The sequence below is a fragment of the Thunnus maccoyii genome, chromosome 8 (assembly GCF_910596095.1).
Source record: "Thunnus maccoyii chromosome 8, fThuMac1.1, whole genome shotgun sequence".
In the NCBI taxonomy this organism is placed as follows: domain Eukaryota; kingdom Metazoa; phylum Chordata; class Actinopteri; order Scombriformes; family Scombridae; genus Thunnus; species Thunnus maccoyii.
Genome location: NC_056540.1, coordinates 3,064,230 through 3,088,214, shown reverse-complemented (window position 1 = coordinate 3,088,214; position 23,985 = coordinate 3,064,230). Strand labels below are relative to the sequence as shown.

The following is a 23,985-nucleotide window of genomic DNA, read 5'->3' as shown; positions in this document are numbered from 1 at the left end:
ACTCAGATTAAATTCAATTCATTCCAGAAACCTACTAACTATTATGCTGCATATATAAAACACAACAGTAATAATCATGTCTTTAAAGTAAGGCTGTCATACTATATGTGTATAATGTATCAATGCACTCAGTTTAGTGTAGTTTTATGTGACACAGCAATTAGTACCCCTCCTTAGACCACACTGCCCTCTACTGGCCCCAGCTAACATTACGTTACCTAAATACACTAAGTATCAAACAGGCTTTTTTAATCTATCTATCTATCTATCTATCTATCTATCTATCTATCTATCTATCTATCTATCTATCTGTCTATTTATCTATCTATCTATCTATCTATCTATCTATCTATCTATCTATCAACACTATTGTCTGACATCATGACAATAAGACAATCTTGATTCATATTTTTCAAATAGTTTCGTGTGCATATTTTTGTTACCTCATTGGGACCTTTTCCAGTATTAACACCGACCTTGTCAAGACCAGTAGTCCTCATTGGGACCAAAGCCAGGTCCTAGTGAGGCAAAATGTCATTTCTGAGCTCCTGGTTAAGGTTATGGGTAAGGTGTGAATTGAGGTTAGGTTAAGGTTAGGGTTTGCGTTAGGCTGTCCACAATGAATGGAAGTCAATGCAATGTCCAAACAAGGATAGCTGCACAAACGTGTGTGTATGCATGCATGTGTGTGTCTTGTCAGTGGAGGATGTGAGTTGTTGCATACATGTACACACCCTCTATAGTGCAGTGTGGATCAGTAGTTTGTCTGTGTGTGTGTGTGTGTGTACTAGGGATGTGCAGAGATCCCAGTATTTGTATTTGTGTCTGTATTTGTTGAGGCAGCAAAATTATTTGTATTTGTATTTGAATAAAAGTGGAAAGAGGCTTAAAAATACTATTTTTGTTTGTATTACACTTCTAATTTTAAAATTAAAGTGTTACAATAAGTGTTCATGAAGGAGGTCCCCACACCAGGTCTCAAACGGGAGTCTCTCAGATCATAGACGACTGCACTGACTACTGAGCTAAAACTTTACTCATCGCCTAATTGCAGACAGACCTCTACCTATTTATACACCCATAACACAGAGACAGCACACTGTGTAACATGTAGGGAAGAAATTCAAAGATGATTCTTGCTTTGCACTTTTCATTTATTGCTTGTTTTTTACAACCTAACTTTGTAGAAAGGAGAAGGGGAACAACAGGTTATGGAGAGTCCCTTGGGAGCACTCCGCTTGTGTCAGTAGCTCAGCTTTATCTCTGGGGAACACCCCCAACTCTGGGAGTGATGTCCAAATTATGAAATGTGTGTCATGTAGTAGGTGGATGTGACTCCCCTTGTTGAGACCTGCTGATGGACGTAACAGCGGAGCAGAGGAGAGAAACTGAGATAGCGATGTAACCGACCTGCGCGCTGGTATTTGACATGTTTTTTTTCCCCTCCTGAGTACAAATCATTTTTAAAATATTTGTATAACACAAATAGTAGTGAAAAAACCCACTATTTGTGCTTTGCCGAATAACATATTTGTATTCGGGCACACCCCTAGTGTGTACTGCATGAGGATGATTCAGTTGAAATTAACAAATGTATTGTGATACACATTAAAGTGTTTCAGCTGTATTTGATTGGCTGAGCTGCTCTCCAAGTTAAAGTTTGGATTATTGGATTTGCTGAAGTAGCCTTCTGCAGTAGTTTGGGTGTATTCTTCCACTCGTCAGGAGGAAATACACATCTGTCCTAATCTCAGCTACAGTACGCTATTGCACAGTGACCACATGTCCCGTCTCTTGGTTGCCATTCTCTGTCTTCCCTTTTTGGTTGCCAGCTGATGGTCACTGAGCTTGCATTTGGTTGGAAGTTGTCTTTGAGACATTTTTTTCTTTGTAGGTCCAAAGAACATTTTACTGTACTTTGATTTTTCCTTTCTTTGTTGTCTTGATCCGTATGGTTGTCTTTGCAATGCTTGATATATTAGTTTCCTTAGATTTGCTGTAGGGATTCAGTGCTGGTATGTCTCTGGTGGAGGAGACATTCGTCAAAGAGGAAAAAAGCGTGTCTTCATCCTGTAGGGTGTGGCTTATAAATCCAATCAGACACTCAAGTGGATGGTTGGGATCATGGCTGCCAATAAGATTATTTTCATAAGAGAATTTGGACTTTTTTTTTTCTTTAAAAAAAAGCTTTTTTTGTCACTTGGGGACAGCAGAAACACCTTTTGAACTGATATGGCGAACTTGTTAGTAAATAGCATTCGCATTCATTTGGTGTTGTGTTTCTGTTCACCTGGGGCCTGTTTCAGAAAGCAGGTTTAACAAACTCTGAGTCTAACCCTGAACTCTGAGTTGATGAATTCTGAGATGGGAAACTCTGAGTTTTCAGTTTCAGAACAGTTGATCAGAGTCAGTTCAATCAACTCTGAGTATGTTCACTCTGAGTTAAGTGTGTGCATGATGCATAAAAAAAGCCATTATCAATGGAGCTCTGATGCTATGAGTCACCATGGCAACAGGTAAATAAAAGGCAGAGCCTCCATTTTAATCCAGTAGATGTAGAGATATGAATGTATATGCGTATGGACGAAGCACATTTATCTTTAAAAAAAAGAGCCTGAGTCAGAGCAGGAAAGTGTCAATAAGTGAACACAATAAAGTTTCATTCAGTGTTGTCCATTAATTCATCATTTAGTAGACTTACATTTCATTAATGGTGATAAAGTGGAATCTGACTGTGTATCAGGCTGCAGCTAGGTTACATTTTAAATATATTTGTTCAGCTTTAATCTGACGGGGATAAAAACACAGGAGGCAGCGACTGAAGATGAAAAATATAGTTAAAGATTCAATAAATGTATAGATCAAAGACACAGAGACATGACTGTAAGCTCACAGTCTGATCAGTAATAATTTGTTTGGTGATTTGCACTTGAAAAGGCGTTGAAGTTACAATACAGAATATTTTAAATTTTTAGACGTCTATTTGTATCTTCACTCAACAGCATTCAGTGACTTAATTTCAGTTACTTCAACAAATATAGTAAATTTAAACATTGTCACTGAAATGCTGTTAAAACACGTTAACATAATGCTCCCTATTTAAAAATCTCACTTTCAAACTACATTCTGCAGCCGCACCACTATCCTGCTCACTAAGCATATTAACATGTTATCTCCAATATTATAGGAATAATGTTCCATCAGTGCAACCAATCACATCATGATTGATGAGATAATTATTCATTGATCTCACGTGTCTAAAGTTTCATATCGATTGTTTACATTTAAACTGAGATTACACATTATGTGCAATAAAGTTTTCAGTGCAGGAGCTGCTATAACAAACTGACAGAGTCTCAATGTTATAACAGAAGGACATGCAGAGGTTTTATTCTAAGCTGAGGCTGAATTCATGCTGTGTAATATCTGAATGTGTGAGAAAAAAATGCTGTTCAAAGAAATGACTGATGCACATAAAAGCGGTAACCTTAGAAAGTCATTGAGTAACAAACTAATATCCAACCAGGATTTAGATTCTGACAGATAGTGAACCTCCGCTAATGAATGCACTTTGCTACAGACTGAATGAATGAGGAAATGAAACAGCATGTCTGGCTCTGTAAGAGGGAGGAGACAGAAAGAAACTCAGGGTTTGTTGAAGAAAACCTGCCAGCGAGCAGGTTAGGTTCACAGAGTCTTAGGGTCAGTTACCATGGTTTAAGTTTAAGTTAAGTTTAAGTTACTTCTCTTTCTGAAACTGAAAACCCAGGTTCTCCCTCATCTCAGGGTTAACAAATTCAGAGTTTTCACTAAACCCACTTTCTGAAACTGGCCCCAGGTGAATGTAAGTCCAATATTCACTCTCTTCTAGCTCAGATTTTTCTCTATCAACATGCTCCACTATGTTTACCAGCTAGTTGCTAACTTTGTCGGTCTAAAGAGCCGGATATTTTTTTCAGGAATTGGTATAGACTGAAACAGAGCTCAAAGTAGAGTGAGTATTGGACTTACAATGATCAGAGGAGGACAAAAACAATTGTAAATGAATGATAATGTTGCTCTGTGTCAGAAAAGACAATATGTTGTGGTTATAGCTTGCTCTACAAACATAAAAAAATAATTTATGCAGCTTTAACGAACAACTTAGTCAGTAGAAAGGTATTTTTTTCTTCTTTGGATTCACATCTTTTCTGTTTTCCTTAGAATTCAGATTCACCCCATCACCATTCTCTGTCCTCGGAATTCTTTTTCTGGCCTCAGTTCCTTTGAAGGGATGGGGTCCTTTGGACTAGACCTAATGTGATCAACTTCCTGCTAGATAGTGTTGCTTCTGTATGACAATCTCGCTACCACGAAGCACAATTGGAATTTGAATATCAGGAAATTCCATATGAATTTCAAATCTCCATTTAGATTGATTTTTCTTTACTTGGTTTCTTGCTACAGCAAAAGTCATTGTAAAGAATCAAACTGCATAGTGCTGTAGTGTACAGAACTATGCATCTGAAGCTGCTCTTCACCTCACTGTAGATGACTGTGAAAGTGCACCACCGCTCAACCTTGGCCACCGACAGGTGGTTCAGTTTCTACCCGCATGCTCAGACCAGTCAGACTGCATATCTTAGATATCGTATGACTAAACCTGCACATTGTCATACACTGCACAGGACTGCGGAAAAAGATAAGCAATGTCTATCATATTTTACTCCTTTCATACCTATGGGTGTATTCTTTCTGTTCATCAAGCTGCACTGAGATGAACAGAAAGCTCTTTCTCTGTACAAACCTGGTGAACACAGGAGAGCTTCCACCATGAAAAGGTACTGTAGCCAATACTTTATTCCACCTACTTCTTATTTTAAACTGATTTAACTATAATAAGAAAAAAGATAGAAGAAGACCGCATTTGCGATCAGTCAGGTGAAGGAATGTGTGTACACTGTTAATGTTGGGGCTTTCTGCTGTTGCTGTGACAAACAGAGAGAGGAGTGAGTGTTGTTAGCAGTATTCTGTGAAACTGGCTTTGCTCAATGTCAACTTTTTTGTGTGCTTGTCCTGACAAATCTTGACAAATATTGAGTGGACTGTCATCAAATTTTGTACATACTGTCATGGTCCCCCGAGGATGAATTCTAATGACTTTGGTGATGCCCTAAGCTTGGACTTGGTCTATGGAAACACAACTTTTAAACTCAAGGCTAACAGGGTTTAAGGTGCTAACCATAAACTGCAACATTCCTGGTTAGTTTCTGGCCAGAGACCTTTAATGCATGTGTCAAAGCCCCGCTCAGTAAGCTAGACAAAGAGGCAAACAGGATTTGAAGTATTCTAAACAATATTTTATTTAGAGGAAGGCAAAAGTAACTTTATAAATTAATCTGTAGTGAATGTGTGGTGTTTCGAAGGAAAAACAAAGAAGACAAACCAATGATGAGAGAGAGACAGAATGGAGGAGCCAGCCTGAATAACCTAAATCCAGCACTGCCCAGGTGCAAGATGTCAGATTAGATGACTCCACCCATCTCAACCTGCAGGCGACACATTCCTTATCTCTCTCTCACCTCATTACATGTTGTTTGGGGTTTGGCGCAAAAGCATGTGCCATCTATCAGTACCCTTTACAGTGGGGGGAATTCTTTGCAAAGCACATGGGGCTGGACAATATGACGCTGGATAATATGACCCTACCATAATAGAACATTTTATTCATACTACCTACTACCTGTCTTGTTGATACCTAGTTGCTATGAGTGCAACTAAATTGAGTTAATTCTCCATTCTGAAGATGTTCCTATCTGTCTTCTAGGAGTCATCAAGAGAGACCAGACTCCCCTGAACCCAGCTGTGTGTCCTTTAAGAGTGATGACTCAAAGGAACTACCTCTTATGTTCAAAGATGGAAACTATCCTCCTGACAAAAAGTAAGCTTAAACACCAACTGAAATGAAATTGCATTTTTGTCTACTACAGCATCCACCTCTGCTCTGTAAATCACTTTTGTGCTCTCCTTTAAGAAAAAATCTGAAACTAAAAGGAAGAAATTTATATTTTAATTTTTTGGTTTCATAATGGTGCCCCCTAGTTTTGCCTTAATTTGATGGAATACAATTATTTATCAGTCTATATAGCTGGAGTCCTTACTTCGATACAGCCAATCAGATCTTCCGTAAATCCATAATGTGGCATTTTATCGTAGGCAGAGCAGACGGTCACACTGAGCCTGATAGCAGCCTGCCATCTGCCGTCAATCAAACACGGTCACCATCATGCCCCTCCAGTTGGCTGCGACAAAGAGGAGCATGTCAGATATTTCCCCAAAGAGTTTTTTTTTCTTCCTTTTAATAATAAAAATGTATTAACAGTACATTTAAATAACAGATTGACATTATTTTTGACTGCAAAAAGGGATAATAAAATGTGATTTCAGTTGGGCTTTAAAATGATTTAGGAGAAATAACAGGTTAGTTGAGTATGTATTTTCATTTTCATTTAGACCTGCCATAGCAGCCAAAACACAGTTGTGACTCCTAACATTAATGATGCCTCCTTGCCCTTTGGAAAAGTGAAACAAACTCATTAGGGCTGTCTTTTTTTTGTGCTTATAAGCTTCGGCAGCACTGAAAGTGATAGAAGCTGTCACACATTCCTTATCTCTCTCTCCCCTCATCACATGTTGTTTGAGGTTTGGTGCAAAAGCATGTGCCATCCATCAGTACCCTTTATGGGGGGGGGGGGGGGGGGGGATTCTTGCAAAGCGCATGGGGATGGACAATATGACGATATACTGTGAGACCATATAAATTTGTCTATTGTCAGAGATTTTACCCTTGCATTCATACCATGGTAGCTATCCATTTAATATTTCTGGTTGTATCAGACCATGTGGGCTAATACTATATGTACTGTATATAGACAATGTGTGAGCAATGTTGTAAATCAATGAGCATGACTGCTGTAAGGCAATATTAGATTTTTATATGTTTTTTACATCAATGTGACGAATGTGACAAATCGCATTTTGTATCAGTTTGATTTGGCAGGTTATAAATGAGTTGTATTGGCCACAAACAGGATGGTTATTTTATCCATTAATAGTTTCTTAATTGATTTTCCAGAAAATGTATTACGTAACGATATATGTCGATATGGAGATATAGAATTACAAATACCATAATAGATCATTTTATTCATACTACCTACTACCTGTCTTGTTGATACCTAGTTGCTATGGGTGCAACTAAATTGAGTTAATTCTCCATTCTGAAGATGTTCCTATCTGTCTTCTAGGAGTCATCAAGAGAGACCAGACTCCCCTGAACCCAGCTGTGTGTCCTTTAAGAGTGATGACTCAAAGGAACTACCTCTTATGTTCAAAGATGGAAAATATCCTCCTGACAAAAAGTAAGCTTAAACTCCAACTGAAATGAAATTGCATTTTTTGTCTACTACAGCATCCACCTCTGCTCTGTAAATCACTTTTGTGCTCTCCTTTAAGAAAAAATCTGAAACTAAAAGGAAGAAATTTATATTTTAATTTTTTGGTTTCATAATGGTGCCCCCTAGTTTTGCCTTAATTTGATGGAATACCATTGTTTATCAGTCTACATAGCTGGAGTCTTAACTTCGATACAGCCAATCAGATCTTCCATAACGCAATAATGTATGGAGAGCGAGGGAGAGACCACAGAGGTAGTGGAGAAGAGCTGTTCTGCCCAATGTGTTGCTGCTCTCTTCACGCCTCTTCCTATTGGACTGCTGCCGGCAGGAAAAAAAAAACAACAAATATTCAGATGCTGATTTTAATGTTCAAATACCACAGCAACAAACAAAGCTTTGGGTACAGCCCTAAAACTCATCAAACAATGCTCTCAGTCAGCCTGCCATTTGGGAAATGACTGCCCACACTGTGGTATTTCGGAGCCTCTGAATTCTCAGATCAGATCTCTATGTACAGGATTGATCAAGAGAGACCCGACTCCCCTGAAACCAGCTGTGTGTCCGTTAAGCGTGCCCAGTCACACATGTGAACATAAGACACTATTCTCCTGACAAGAAGTAAGATGTTGCTAGCATTAGATGATGCATGTATTCATCTGGTTAAGTTTTGTTGGTCATGTATGTTCATTTTTCTCATAAAATTCCGACTTTATTCTTGTAATATCATGAGGCTTTAACTAAGTCGTCATACCTAAACAAAGAAGAAGGTTATATAAGTGCTTTCCAAAATGATCTAACAATGACTCAGATGGACATTTTCTGGATTGCATGTTGAATTTCAACATGTTAAGGATGATGTTGTCAGTGTTAAATGTGACAGTATGAATCTTTGAGCAATACCATGCATATCTAATCAGTTTTGACTCCCAGAAAAGATACAATTTTATTTGTCCTTGCCCTACTCAAGAAATCAAAAATTATTTTGTATGAAGGTATTTAAATTGGCATTTGTGGTCTACTGAGGTGTCTGGAGATTGTTACTCCAATCATGTTTAGACTGTTGCTCTTGTCGAGCAGACTCTCATCTACACATTGTTTAACTCTACAGTTTTGCTCTATAGGGATAAAAATGTGCTTGTAAAAATGCTGCATTTTTCATATAAAGATAACATTATTTGTATTTTATACAAAAACATACAAAAAATATATATATATTGTTAGCCATACTAGCAGCATAACTGTATGGATGGCAATGTCGGTCAGACTTTTGGTTACCGGTCAACACTTTGGTCCATAGGGAAATATCTCAAATACTGTTTGATGGATTGCTGTAAATTTTGGTATAGATATCCATGGTCCCCAGAGAATAAATCCTAATGACCTTGGTGAACCCCTGACTTTTCATTTAGTGCCACCAGCAAGTCAGATTTTTCACTAATCCAGTAAAATATCTCAACATCTACTGGATGAATTGGCACAAAATTTGCTATAGATGTTCACATTCCCCTCAGGATAAAATGTAATAACCTTGTTGTTCCCTTATGATGGTGTTAGTGCCCTCATGTGGCTCATCAGGTTTCAATTTTTTGTCTAATAGTTGCTTTATAACCAAATACCTGCATAACATTCTCGTCAGCTTCCCATCCTTTGTTACCAAAGGACCAACTGGCTTAAAAAGTATGAGAAGAGACAAGAAAATATTGAGTGGAAAGAACTATAAATTTTATTGAGCACTATTGCCCAAATAGTTTGTGTGTATCCAGCAGCTCCTGATGATTAATTAGATGGCGATGTTCCTATCTGTCTATCAGAATCCGTAAGGAGAAACCAGATTTCCCTGAACCCAGCTGTGTGTCTATGAAGAGTGACCAATCAATAGAACCTCCTTTTACCTTCAGAGATGGACATGACTTCCCTAAAATGACGTACGTATTAGTACCATCAAAATTATACTGCATCCATTGTTTTTTTATTTATTATTTGTTTCCAATCCTTTCAGCTAATCTAAATTGGTAAAGGGCCAACGAATGTCCCAAACAGGAGGCTACGGTTACAGGAATTAAGTCAACCTGTTATGACTACATTTCAAAAATCTGGAAGGCCGGAAGACATACTGTGATATGAGCCAGTACTTAACGCTTTATTTCATGTGTACTTCACAGAGTCAACCAGAAGAGGTCAGAGGTTCCCACTGATCAGTTGCCCAAGCATGATCAAACAGACTTGGACTACATATTTATGGTGTGTAAATGTACACCTTTTACTTCATTCAATTAAATGAAATAACAGTCAATTTGATGACAGAGTCAATTTTTGTAATTGTCTGAATGCAACACCCTGTAAGGCAGTCACAATATTTTTTGTATCAATAGGCAATCCTTCCATTCATTTTTGAGTCATTTTTACTGGTCAGGGTTGTGGTGGCAAAAGCGTGAAGTTCCATGCAGCTTCCTACAGCTAATCTTTGGGAATATCCTAGTACTCCCAGATTATGTTTCAGTTTTACCTCCAAAAGAGTTGGTAGCATTTTCCTCCCTGTTGGACCTATTCCCGTGTTTTGTGAGTACAATGTTATCATAACAGATTCAGATAAAAGTTGTACTTTAAGGTGCTATGACTGATAAAGACATTAGAAAAAAAACTCACCCGCAAAAAGTGATACTGGGGCACACTCCTGGAACTGGGCCTGTAAATCATGTGTGTAGGTTTGGGTAGCTAATGAAAGTTAAGTAGAAAAACTTTGTACTGTCGTATTGTCACTGTGCTCTTGCAAGCCTGTGTCCATGTTGCAGCCAAAGATTGTTTGTCTAAGAAACAAAATTGCTCTATGATTGTGAGCAGACTGTTTTTCAGTTCATCAAGGCCAACAGAGTGGTGAGTCTTCTTTAATGAAACAATCTTGCTGATCATGTTTTGTTCATTTCAGTAGGAGCAGTAGGAGTCCCTCACATACACCTTTTGGATTATAATGAAAACAATTAGAGTTTGTTAACTTTATGGCTCTAAATTAGAACCTCCAGTATTTGGAGATAAAGCTTATGAAAAGTAAGGGGTAAGAATGTACACCTGTTTTATTCATTTGTTATTTGTTATTAATTTAACCCCAGTTAATTACCAATGGATATGTAATTTGAGTTGAGGGGTAAGTTTTAGGTGCAATACATTTTGGGCAATGATGCATGGGTCAGGTTGGGAGCCCATTGTTTAATAATACAATATTCTTTTCCAGCTGCTTGAGGAGAACATTATCACTTTTGTGAAGAATGAGCTGAAGAGGTTCAAGAAGGTTCTGAGTTCGGATGACCCAAAATGTTTGGAGAAGAAGAGGGAGGATGAGGATGTGATTGATGATAAGGAAAAAGAGCACAGGAGAAGCAGCAGAGAGGCTTTTCTGAAGATCTCACTGAACTTCCTGAGGACAATGGATCAGGATGAGCTGGCTGACTCTCTGCAGAGCAGTAAGAGGCTTTGTAAAATAAATTTTACTATTTTACTATTTACTATTTATTTTTTTAAATTTGTCCAAAGAGAAAATTGTCCATTGCATTTCCAAAATTACTTTAAGTGTTTCTATATAACTGCATGCTATCCCCAGGTAGGGTTGGAGTTCAGTTGCACTCCACTAACAAATCTGCTTATCAAATCTGCTTTTTTTATAATCCTGTATCAAATCTAAACTAGTTGTTTGTTGATTGAAAAGGCATATGCCTTTATTAGATAGTAACAGTTGAGAAATGACAGGAAACAAGGGAAGAGAGAGACAGGGTATGACATGCAACAAAGGTCCACTGTTGGAATCGTAACATTGACGTTGTCGTGATGTGGCATGCATCTTAACCAGGCTACCAGGACCAGGACCAGGACACACCAAAGACACAAAACTTTTTATCATTTGGTATTGTGCAAAAACATTTTTTTCTCATATCATATTTTCTCATATTTCTCACACTTTTTTCACAGATTTAATGGATACTGTTTTTCTTTTTTTTGGACTTGGTCTTGACTCGAACTTGACTTGAGTGGTCTTGACCACAGCCCTATAGAGAGTGTTTTTTTTTTTGCTAAAAGATGATCTTTGGCCAAGTGCAGACACTGGTTTGCAGAAAGCATATTAATCAAACAACAGCAAAACTGTTATTTCAGCCAAAACTGTTATTTCCACCTCTAGTCAATTACTTACAAGTTAACTTTATATTAGCTCTGGCTAATATAATGTACTGCCTTTGACATTTCTCATTTCAACTGGTAAAAACAATGTTCAGCAGCAGCTAAAATGAAAAAAAGCTCTTTGCTTATGAAAAGACAAGAGATTAAAATTAAAGATTTAAGAAAATAAGAGATTTGGTAGTGTCTGAGTATTGCAAATCTGGGTATTTTGCCAACCAGGAAGCAGATCTAAATTGCTAACTCTACATTCATATTGTCATTCACTCAAATGGTGAAAAAGAATGTGGTTGTAGCATGCCACACACAGTGGTGGACAGCAGCAAAATATATCAAATGAGATGAAAACTATGTTGCAGTTGATATTTAATGTAACATCCACTCATTATCTTAATTGTTGTTCTAATTCAGAATCTCCTGAAGCGTGCCAGTATAAACTCAAATCTAATCTGAAAGAGAGGTTTCAGTGTTTGTTTGAGGGGATTGCCAAAGCTGGGAACCCAACTCTCCTGAATGAGATCTACACAGAGCTTTACATCACGGAGGGAGGGACTGGACGGATCAATAACGAACATGAGGTCAGACAGATTGAAACAGCATTCAGGAAACCAGCAAGGTCAGAAACAACAATCAGATCTGAAGACATTTTCAAACCTGGAATAGATCCCCCTGTCAGAACACTGATGACAAAGGGAGTGGCTGGCATTGGGAAAACCGTCTTAACACACAAGTTTGCTCTGGACTGGGCTGAAGACAAAGCCCACCAAAATATACAGCTCACATTTCCAGTCACTTTCCGAGAGCTAAATTTGATGAAAGGGAAAAAGTACAGCTTGGTGAAACTTATCCATCACCTCTTTACCGAAACCAAAGAAGCAGGAATCTGCCGGTTTGATGAGTTCCAGGTTGTGTTCATCTTTGACGGTCTGGATGAGTGTCGACTTCCTCTGGACTTCCACAACAATGAGATCCTGACTGATGTTACAGAGTCCACCTCAGTGGATGTGCTGCTGACAAACCTCATCAGAGGGAAACTGCTTCCCTCTGCTCGCCTCTGGATAACCACACGACCTGCAGCAGCCAATCAGGTTCCTCCTGAGTGTGTTGACGTGGTGACAGAGGTCAGAGGCTTCAATGACCCACAGAAGGAGGAGTACTTCAAGAAGAGATTCAGAGATAAGCAGCAGGCCTTAAGAATCATCTCCCACATCAAGACAACACAAAGCCTCTACACCATGTGCCAAATCCCAGTCTTCTGCTGGATCACTGCTACAGTTCTGGACGATGTGATGAAAACCAGAGAGGGCGCAGAGCTGCCTAAGACCTTAACCGAGATGTACATCCACTTCCTGGTGATTCAAACCAAACTCAGCAATGCAAAGTATCACAGAGTAGCTGAGACAGATCCACACTGGAACCCAGAGAGCAGACAGATGATTGTGTCTCTGGGAAAACTGGCTTTTGAGCAGCTGCACAAAGGCAACCTGATCTTCTATGAATCAGACCTGACAGAGTGTGGCATCAATATCAGAGCAGCCTCAGTGTACTCAGGAGTATTCACACAGGTCTTTAAAGAGGAGAGAGGGCTTTACCAGGACAAGGTGTTCTGCTTCGTCCATCTGAGTGTTCAGGAGTTCCTTGCTGCTCTTTATGACCATCTGACATTCATCAACTACGGTGTCAACGTCCTGGCAGAAGAAGAATCAAAATCCCAGACATCTGAACTGTTAAGTGACAAATTTAAACTCTTCTATCAGAGTGCCGTGGACAAGGCTTTGCAGAGTCCAAATGGGCACCTTGACTTGTTCCTCCGATTCCTTCTGGGCCTTTCTCTTGAGACTAACCAAATTCTTCTACATGGCCTGCTGACACAGACAGGAAGTAACTCACAGACCAACCAGGAAATGGCTGAGTATGTCAAGGAGAAAATTAGGGAGAGCACCTCTCATGAGAGAAGCATCAATCTGTTCCACTGTCTGAATGAGCTGAAGGACCATTCTCTAGTGGAGGAGATCCAAGACCATCTGAGTTCAGGAAGTCTCTATGCAGAAGAACTTTCTCCTGCTCAGTGGTCTGCTCTGGTCTTTATCTTACTGTCCTCTGAGGAAGACCTGGACGTGTTTGACCTGAGGAAATACTCTGCTTCAGAAGAAGCTGTTCTGAGACTGCTGCCAGTGGTCAAAGCCTCCAAAAACGCTGTGTATGTACACCCATACTTAAATAGATTACTGTAGATATACTTTAAAACTCTATTTTGAAAAGAAATTTAATGGATAGGTTTGGGTTTTTTCATTCTGTCTTAATACAATACTGACACGCTCAATAAGTATGTGGAAATGGGCAGTATTGGGCAGTAACATCGCTACAAGTAGCAGTGCCACTAGTTTAACTATATTTCTCAGTAGCATGGTAGTAGTGTTGCTGTTTTCTGAATCAAATAGTGTTTTCAGTAGCCAAGCTTTTCTATTGATCAAGTAGAGCGGTAGCGTCCACACAAGCTACATTAGCTTTTCTGAAGTTCAAGTGCAGCTGAGCTTTCTGTGCTGTATGAAATAAAACTGCCTCAGAGCTTCAGTTTACTTGATAGAAAGATGGCAGAGGGAACATGTAACATTGAGGGTGGAGAGAAATTGATCCCGAAGGAGTCGCCATAGCCATACCTTCACAGATACATTAATTTAACTGTGCAATCCAAATAAGAAGCTGCTCTCAACTTTCAAAAGACAAACTAAAAATAAACACATATATATGGGAGGGAAGAGATGGGGGGGAAATGTGGGAACAGAGTAAAGTTTTATATTACTCTGAAATATTACTTTTCTAGTTTTTAACATTGACCAACAGAGGGTACAACAAAAATGCAAGTCTCTACAAATCCGAAGTATGGTGGTTAGTCAACATTATTTGCTTGAAATTTATGTAGATATAGCTACTAGTCACTGTCATGTTATGTTGTTGTAGCTTAGCTGGCTACATTTCTCTGGGGGATAGCGTCAATGTAGCGGAGCTTCATTTAATGTAGAGTAACTGGTAGCTTAGCTCACTACGCTTTCCAAGTAGCTTGCCCAACACTGGAAATGGGTCTTGCTTGTTGGAACAATTACTACTACTGGCCCTGAAGCTATTCCCCCAGAATGAGACTACACTGTAAGAAATGGGGGACAAAATCCACAGTCCTTGCTCTATGTAAAAATGCATTCCAAAGTTCAGCTGAAACCAATATGATGCTTTAGCAGTCTGTGTAAGCTAAATTGAGTCAGTATCTTCAAAATTCACAATATTGTTTTTTTGGAACCAGAAGTGACCGTATTTGGACGATAGAGTGGAGCTGACCCTAGCGCTAGCTGCTAGCTTAGTAAGCACAGTGCACTTATAGTCTATGGTTAACTGTGATAATGCTAATGCTATTTTTTGCTAGCAAAAAACAGACTTAAAGCCATTAAAACAAACTGTACTTACCAAAAAAAACTGAACATCCGACTCATTAGAGGAAGATTTTTTTAGCCCACCAAAATGTTAAAATTAACTTTTATGAACTGAAAACACACTGAAATATCAACAGCTATGGTTACGCCTATACTCTGTGAATCTGGGGTTATGCAATGGTTACCTTACCTAACCAACGTTGTCGCTGTGGTAGTGACTTGCCTGTGACATCACCCACCTGTCACTCAAAGTGGCCACACCCTTAATTATGCATAGTTTTAAGTCGTAATAAAATTTAAACGGGCGACTTATATAAAAATTCACACCCCATACAGTTGTCATGACCAGGAAAATTAGCTATAGAGACCAAAACCACTTTTTGTACCAGGCTATAAACATGTTTGTTTCTGCTTTAAAGTTGAGCATTTTAACATGGGGGTCTATAGGGATTGACCTGCATTGAGCCAGGCTCAAGTGGCCATTTGAGGAACTGCAGGTTTTGCACTTCAGCGCTGGCTTCATTTTTCAGCCCTGGAGGTTGCCACTTGGGTCTAAGATGTCACATGCACCAAAACCCTCAAAATACTGCAAAAATATTCCAGCTCTATAATCTGCAAAGAAAAAAATTCACTTTTTACAAGTTTATGCCAAGCATGTCTTGAGTAGTAAAAGCTAGGTAGTGTCGCCAAACTTACACACAACTACCAGAAGGTATCCCTCCACCACAACTCAGCTGGATACTTAATTCAGCGGAAACAAAAAGAATGAATTTGGTACTCAACAGGCTGTAATTGGAAAATACCAACTCGATTCAGTTAACTGAGACTGCTGAGGCCTCATTTTAGCTTCAGCTGAACTTTGGAATGCATTTTTACACAGAATGAGGGCTGTGGATTTTCTTCCACATTTCTTCTCAGTGTAATTGCACTCCAAGGGAATAGCTTCAGGGCCAGTATGGAGATTAGGAATTCTTACAGCAGCACAAGACCCCTTTCCACATACATATACATATTGGGACATCTGTATTGTATTAACGCAGACTTGAAAAAACCCAAGCCTATCTTTTAATGTATTTTTACACTTTATTGTGTCTTCAGACTGAGTGGCTGTAACCTATCGGAGAGAAGCTGTGAAGCTCTGGCAACAGTTCTCAGCTCAAAGTCCTCCTGCCTGATAGAGCTAGACCTGAGTAACAATGACCTTCAGGATTCAGGGCTGAAGCTGCTCTCTGCTGGACTGGAGAGTCCAAACTGTAGACTGGAGACTCTAAGGTCAGGATTCATCAACCTGTTCAACAGATAACCCTTTAAATCTCTATTTTAAGTTATAGCAACATCAGTTAGGACCAACCTTCAAAGTATTTTCTGCGGTTGGTTCTGTTGCAAATCTTTGGCAATAGCTTCCGACAACAATGTATTACTGTATTGTGAGCATATTTAGTTATTTTATCTAATCACTGCATCTGCCATTTACATACTAAAGATTCTGTTATTGATGGAGTAAACAAATAGCTCAAATAAAAACACAAAATGTATTACTCAGTCAACTATTTCAGTTTAAGACACAAATTTTCTGACTATTGTCTCACTTTCTGTTTGCAGGCTTTCGGGCTGCCTGATCACAGATGAAGGCTGTGTATCTCTGGCATCAGCTCTGAGCTCCAACCCTTCCCATCTGAGAGAGCTCGATTTGAGCTACAATCATCTAGGAGACATGGGAGTAAAACTGCTCTCTGATGGACTGAACGATCCACACTGGAAACTTGACACTCTCAGGTATGGAGAGACCCTCTACCAAGTGTAGTCATTGTTTGGCAGATCTCTTGCAGTTGGAAACCATTTTCTCTATCATACTGTCAATCTGTGTCATATGTATGTAACTTCACATCATGTGGGATGGAAGGGTCAAACCAGGCTTGTTGAGATACACAGTTGCAGTTTTAACACCTCAGCCACAGGGGCACCCGAAGAGCTGTGCAACTTTTGTTCATACTTGTGTTTTGTGGACTCAGGATAGCTTAGGGCCTTGTCCCTGGTGTATCTTGTAGGGTATACTGCAGGAGTATGTGGTACGGAGCTATTACTATGAGCCATTAGGCCCTTTTATAACCACAGTGAGAGCTCTGTCCACACTCTCTGCTAGAAGTTAGTCCGTTCTCTGTGGGCACTGGGCTCCATCAGGTTTGTGCCATTTTACAATTCTGTTTGTGATATTAATGAAAGCAATAACAAGCTGTAGCTGAAGTGTGGAAACTGTCCGGTATGTTGACATTTAAGAATGCATTTCTGCTGTTTACAGAACTACAATAACAGTCAAAAGTTTGGACACACTTTAGACACACTTTCTCATTCAAGGGAATGGAATGGTTTGTCCAAACTTTTGATTCATACTGTACAGTGCATGCTGGGGTGGTTTTACATTTCTGCCACTTGAGGCATTTCAGAGCAGAAATTCAGAGCCAAATCTGAGGCCATGGTTGATTGCTCCCTTTGTGTTGAGAGTGAGTCACTGCCCCAAGCAAAGGAGTTTGACAATGTTGGGATCTTGTTCACAATTCATTTAGTGTCAGCAGTAATGCTGTACTGAACTGGACTGCCGTAGTGAAAGAGCAAAACCTAAAGGCAAAGCTCTTGATTTACTGATCACCCTATATTCTAACCTTCAACCCATGCTTACGAGCTTTGGGTAATGACTGAAAGAATGGGATCACAGATATACATGGCCAAAATTGTTTCCTTAATAGGGTGGCTAGGCTCACCCTAAATGTTAGAATGAGGAACTCTGACATCTGCTAAGAGCTCAGAGTCGAGCCATTGCACCTGTGTATTTAAATTAGTCAGTTGAGGAGGTTAGGAAGAGCTGGGAGAAGAATGTATGGGTTATCTTGCCTAGCCTGCTGACACTGCAGTGTGGACTCAAATTGTAGAAAGTGTTGGATGGATGTTTCTGGTTTTCTGTCCATACGTAAATGGATGTCTAGTACTGCTGCACTTTACAGTAAAAACTGAGCTCCTTGATTAAGGTAAAACAACTGTTTTGTTAGGATAACAACTGGTTCCCATGAGGCATGGTGATAGCCTCATGACTCCAGGCATACAGTATGTAAAATCTGAGCCTGTTATCATTGTAACCAAGACAAAACAATGATTACTTAATTGGCATTCAACAACATACAGTACATATCCCCATGTTCTTAATCATTGGCATGGCCAAAGACTTGAGGGAACTGTATGTCTAACTATAAAGCAAGGACTCTGTCTGTGTGTCTGTATGGTTGTCTGTCTGTATGTCCTATGCATAGCTCGAGAACCGTTCATTTGATCTACTTCACACTTGGCAGGCATATTGCTTACGACCCAAGGAGGCACAGTCAGAAGCAATCAGTGAGCCACTCAGCTCTGCAGCAGTGGGGCAGGGCTTCAAGGCTCTGCGACTGTGTGTCATGAGCACAGCCAGAAATCAGAGCTGCACAGTGAGTCAGAGAAAAGTATTTTCACATGGCGTGTTTGGACATGCGACACATTTAACAATAAATTAAATTTATTAATAAACTGTGAATAATCAAGTGAACAGTGAGTCGCTCAGCTCTGTGTCTGAGCAAGGAGTATACAGCGAAAACACATTTGGACATGCAAAACAATTAATAAATCAAATTAATTAAAATAACAAAAAAACTACTGAAAATATTGAGTGTGAGTGCTCATTAAACCCTCAAGTCTCTGCATGAGTTGCTTTCACCAAAAAATATTTGTTTCTGATTTTTTGTACTCCATAGTAAAACTGTAAACATGAACACAGCCAGCGATCAGAGCTGTACCTTGAGTCAGAGAAAGGTTTTTCACATGGCGTGCTCTAAAAAGAAATTTAGACAGTGAAAACACATTTTAATCAAGAATGGACACTCTTAGGCTACTTCCCATGAGCAGTTAAAAACCAGTATGTCTCATATAAGCGCAAATCTTTTAAGCAAGTATATTCACTCGAATGATCTGAAGCCACAGAAAATAAATGATCTAACAGCCCAATATGATCGATCCACTTTATTTTAGGATGCACATTTTTTAGGAAGCTCTCTGTTATGTAGGCCTATTTTATTTTTAAATGCAGACCTCATTATATTTGAAATGAGAAAAGATTAATTATTGCAGTAATTAACATCTGTGTGTAACAGAATGTTAGGTTCTTTCATATTGTTGGTGTATATTCATTCACCTCACATCAACTCTATTAATTTTTCTATGGAATGCTGCAATACTGGAGGCCAAGCAATCGGCCTGTTCGGAACAGGTATTGCACGAGTTGTTGATAAAAACAAAACAATTTTATTGTATTAGCAAGATACTTAAATCATGCTAGCCATTACACTAAAAGATACTCAGAATATGAACATAAAACCCAAGAAACATGTTTCAGCTTTTCGGTTCTTTTGAGCTATTAAGTGTGGGATTTGTTATATTGAATGGTGGGCATTTGAGTTGAGAAAACGACACATAGAAACATGGTTTTATTATTAATTGAATGTTCAGAACATGACAAAAATGGATACAGATGTGACATTCTGCTTTAGGAGACAGAAATCAACGTGCAACACAAATATTTTCATAAATGCACTTACTGTATAAAAATAATATGTGGGTCTGAATTTGTGTATTTTCTTACTTTCAGGGTTGACCATGGAGAACAATGGTTGAAACCAGGCTTAAGAAAGTGTAAGTGAAGTTTTTAGTCAGATTCCAATAAAATACTTTTTTTTTTACATTCCATGGAGAATGCATGAAATGCAGACCTGCAGACTGTCAAAAGAATGGCATCTCAAATTCTAATCTTTAGTTTCCACTCAACATTAGAGGAACATGCAACTGAATTTTAAGCTTGGTGACTGGATGTGTTACCAAAATGTTCTTTTGGAGTCATGTTGACTTCCCATCCCTTAAATTTTAATTTAGCTTATAGGCTAGTTCCTTTGACTTCTTTTTTTCACAGTAGGTCGGTCACCTGACACTGCAAAAAATGAACAAACGCAAAAAAAGACTTTTAGTTTCAGCACATTGGTTGTCTAAAATAATAATAATCTCACTCACAACTCTGTGCTGTATTGTGTTTTGTTCTGTCCATCAGATGCCTGTGAACTCACACTGGACCCAAACACAGCAAACAGAGATATCCTCCTCTCTGAAGGCAGCAGAAAGGCGTCAGCGGTGACAGAGAAGCAGCCGTATCCTCATCACCCAGACAGATTTGATTCCTTGTATGGGGTTCTGTGTGTTAATGGTCTGACTGGTAGATGTTACTGGGAGGTTGAGAGGGAGGGATGGCTGTCTATAGGAGTGGCTTACAGAGGAATCAGACGGAAAGGAAGTGATAATGACTGCAGGTTAGGAAGGAATGACAAGTCTTGGGCTCTGTTTGCTTCTGATAATCATTTCTCTGCCTGGCACAATGACAAAGAAAAAAACATCAATGTCCCACCCTCCTTCCACTCGAAGAGAGTAGGAGTGTATCTGGATTGGCATGCTGGCACTCTGTCTTTCTACAGAGTCTCCTCTGACACACTGATCCACCTCCACACCTTCCAATCCACATTCACTGAACCGCTCTACCCTGGGTTTGGTTTTAGACCTGGATCCGCAGTGTGTATGTGCAAGCTGTCAGAGGAAGAGCCAACCTCTGGAAACACAACAGGGTAACAGCAGGGTTTGACAGGTGACAAAATAAAGGAAAAAACTGTGATGGGTGGTTGATGAGCATCAAAATTACACCAATCAGTCTATATCTCAGAACAACTGGGCCGGGAACTCTGTTCATCCCTTGAGCAGAATCCACACACTTGAAGAATCTATGACAAATACTGAAGCTGTTCTGGAGGCTCATGGTGAAACACCACACGTTGCTTTTTCCTTTAATCACCCAACATTATATAACACTAGTTTTTATGTTACCCAGAAATATTTGTGTTGGTGCAGTCTTCTAAATTTTACATTCTAAAATTGTGTTTACGTGTTAATGGGATTTCTTTGATTAAGTGTTATAATTACAGTTAAGCAGCAAAATGTCATTCACAAATCAATTCACTCCTTTTGTGTAACAATGAGATCAAATTGTACTTTAAGAAAACCATGTAAACAGTTAAATTGTGATCATATTAAACAGTTTTGATGAATCAGAAGAAATAAAGACTGGCTGGTGTTTGGGGATACATAACTTTTCATAACACTTCATATAACAAACTAAAGATTTCTTGCTTTAATCAGATTCGATTGCTGCAGGCACAAATGATTAACAAGCAAAACGGTGGGAAAAAAAGTCCCACAAGGAGACCCAAACCAACAATGAATTGAACTTGTATACAGCCTGCCATAGAGCACCACTGTTGTTCAAAGACTTTTTTTTTTTTTAAAAAAAGGCTGCACTGGGTGACATGTTCCTTCCTTACCATGAACACACCAATTTATTTAGAGTCAGTCCAGCTCACAGTCCTGCCAGAAATACTAACAAATGCACCATTTCCTCAGTTGAGTGACATTTGTTAACTATTGACCAGCTGTTTTAGTAAATTACTGAGATTTTTAAAAAACCCCTCAAATACATAATCTTTTAGATTTACATCTTCAGTAGAACCAGTGGGCTTGAGGCTCAGAGCAACACACAGTAAGGAAGTTGCAAAGTTATGAAACAAACACATTGGTCTCTTCATGGTACCTGTTGATCACAAATCTGGGAGAAAAACAAGAGCAAAAAAACAAACAAAACAATAACTAATGTATGGACATCAAGTTGCTGCAGATCAATTTTTATTCATCCATCACAGATGTTACATTCCAGTAAAGCTCAAGTGATTATTGCCTGCACACGTTAACTAAGTGATGCCTGCACAACAACATCAACAGAAGAGTATCAACAGTTTGATTTTCAAGCCTCGACCTCAGTCAGGCTGAGCAAAAGAGGCTGAAACATGGAGGTGCAGGTAATGACTGACAGCAGCCCTGTCACATCCCAGCAGGTGGACTCCAGTTATCCAGACCAGTCAGGCAGGTTATGCTGTCAACACTAAAAAACAAGAGGACATGTATTACTAGAGAACACTCAAGTTTTTAAACAAACCGCCCTTCAAATCTTAGCTTACTAGAATTTATTACAAGAAGCATGTTGCAGGTCTTCAGTCAGGTTCTGGTAAATTGTTTTTACTTAAACCTGTGCCAAAGTCCTGACATTTCTCTCCCAATACTACGATTCCACAGCAGAGAGGGGAGGTCTCTGACATGGCAGTACTGATTGGGGTTACAGTTTCTGCACACTACATACAGAATACATCACATCTGTCCATAGCTGTTACATACCTAATGTCAGTCTTAGTTCCTGGCGGAGTGTAATGCCCCCTCCAGCTTGGCTGTTTCACACACTGCTGTAGAGAAATGAAGAGTCAGGAAAAGCAGAAACACTATGGTCACTGCTAAGAGTCAGCTGCTATGCTCAGGGGTTTGAATTCACCATGGTGTTTTGTCAGCATGATGTGTTATATATTTCATCATCACAGCATGTAACATGACTGTTAATATAGATGTTATTAGTGGTTTTGCAACACTCACTTTCAGTCAGCCTGCAGCATGACTGTCAGCTCCACAGTGAGCAGCTCATCAGTGGCTCTGCCTGCAACAGTCATGGAAAAACAAATTTACTTCACTCAAGTTCATTCACAACAAAAATGTCTATGGTCAAATAATCAGTCATGTTGCTACCTTTTAATTGGTTCTATGATTAATCAATGATCAATTTAAACTGAGATGTCAGATGTATGGAAGTCTCATTCTTTAATATCCATGTAGCATTCTGCGATTCAAACAGGTTCTCAAACCACATCACTCACCATAAAGACACCATGAGGCCATGTTAATGAGACCCCCCTGTCCAGTTTTGAATTTTGGTGTCTCATTTATGTCAAATTCAGCTGAGCCATACAACATTTGCCATTAAGTTCAAACTTCAGTCAGACTAACTATAAACAGAGCAAATCTGCCATCTTCATTTTAACAGAAATGTCTAGTATCACTGACAGGTTACTGAGCCTTCCAAACTGCTCTGTTGTCTTCATTATAATTTCACTGTTATATTGTTAGCCAGTATACAAGCAGCCCCAGCTGACCAGTTTGTGGTCACTGTAGTCCCAAGGCATAGAAAAATAAATCCATCCTTACCAGGAAGTGTAAAGGCATCTTAAGACACTCTGAACCACACTGTAACAGTGATTTCTACCACTGCACCACTACCTACAACAATGACCTTCAGAGCAACCCTGTAGGTGTCAGTATGTAGTGTGCGGCCCTGCACTAGGCCTGCCCTGCTGTTGGATCAGGACAGGCCACTCTCGTTGGGCCGCACTCTGCAGCAGCTCAGCAGCAGCAGACTCTAAAACAGAACCTGCAGAGCTGAGGCCAAGTACAGAGACGCTCTACCAGCACTGTAACACTGAGTCAGACACAAACCGCCTGGACAGCTGACTGAGTGCTGGGGTGAAGGGGAGAGAACCACCATGTGGGTTCTGCTGCAGTACCTGAAGTTATGGTTGTGTAACCTGAGCAGAGCCCAATGCAAAGATCACTGAGCAAACAAGCTGATCATACATCATTTGATATAAGGGTTCAACTAACGATTTTCATTATCGATGTCTTGTTTTGTCTGAGCAACAGTCTTAAGTCCAGATATTCAGTTTACTATCATGTATGACAGAAAAGTATCAAATCTTCACATTTGAGAACCAGAACATTTGTCCGTTTTGCTAATTTCTTTTTCACTGAAAAGGATTTGATTATCAAAACGGTAACCGATTACTTTTCTGTCATTTAATCATTGCAGCTCTGCTTGGATACAACCATCACTGGTACTCCCAACAAATGGTAGTTCAGGGATTTATTATTAATACCACACTGAAAAATACTGAAATGTATAGTTGGGTGTTGATTAA

At 39.3% G+C, this 23,985-nt stretch overlaps 1 protein-coding gene and 1 non-coding gene across 2 annotated transcripts; one reads left to right on the top strand and one right to left on the bottom strand.

Annotated features, from left to right (window-relative positions):
• Positions 1-4,812: 4,812 nt before the first annotated feature.
• Positions 4,813-22,072, top strand: LOC121902263 (NACHT, LRR and PYD domains-containing protein 12-like). The gene is given in 12 exon segments (XM_042419520.1): positions 4,813-4,820; positions 5,786-5,920; positions 7,266-7,400; positions 9,248-9,361; positions 9,599-9,677; positions 10,666-10,894; positions 11,032-11,036; positions 11,960-13,800; positions 15,884-16,297; positions 16,628-16,801; positions 19,692-19,735; positions 20,145-22,072. Coding segments are annotated over 12 exon segments (3,747 nt in total). The 3' UTR covers positions 20,714-22,072.
• A 1,262-nt stretch (positions 22,073-23,334) lies between these two features.
• Positions 23,335-23,533, bottom strand: LOC121903025. Its single transcript, XR_006097985.1, has one exon. It is a non-coding gene; the product is annotated as a small nucleolar RNA SNORA74 (small nucleolar RNA).
• Positions 23,534-23,985: the final 452 nt, after the last annotated feature.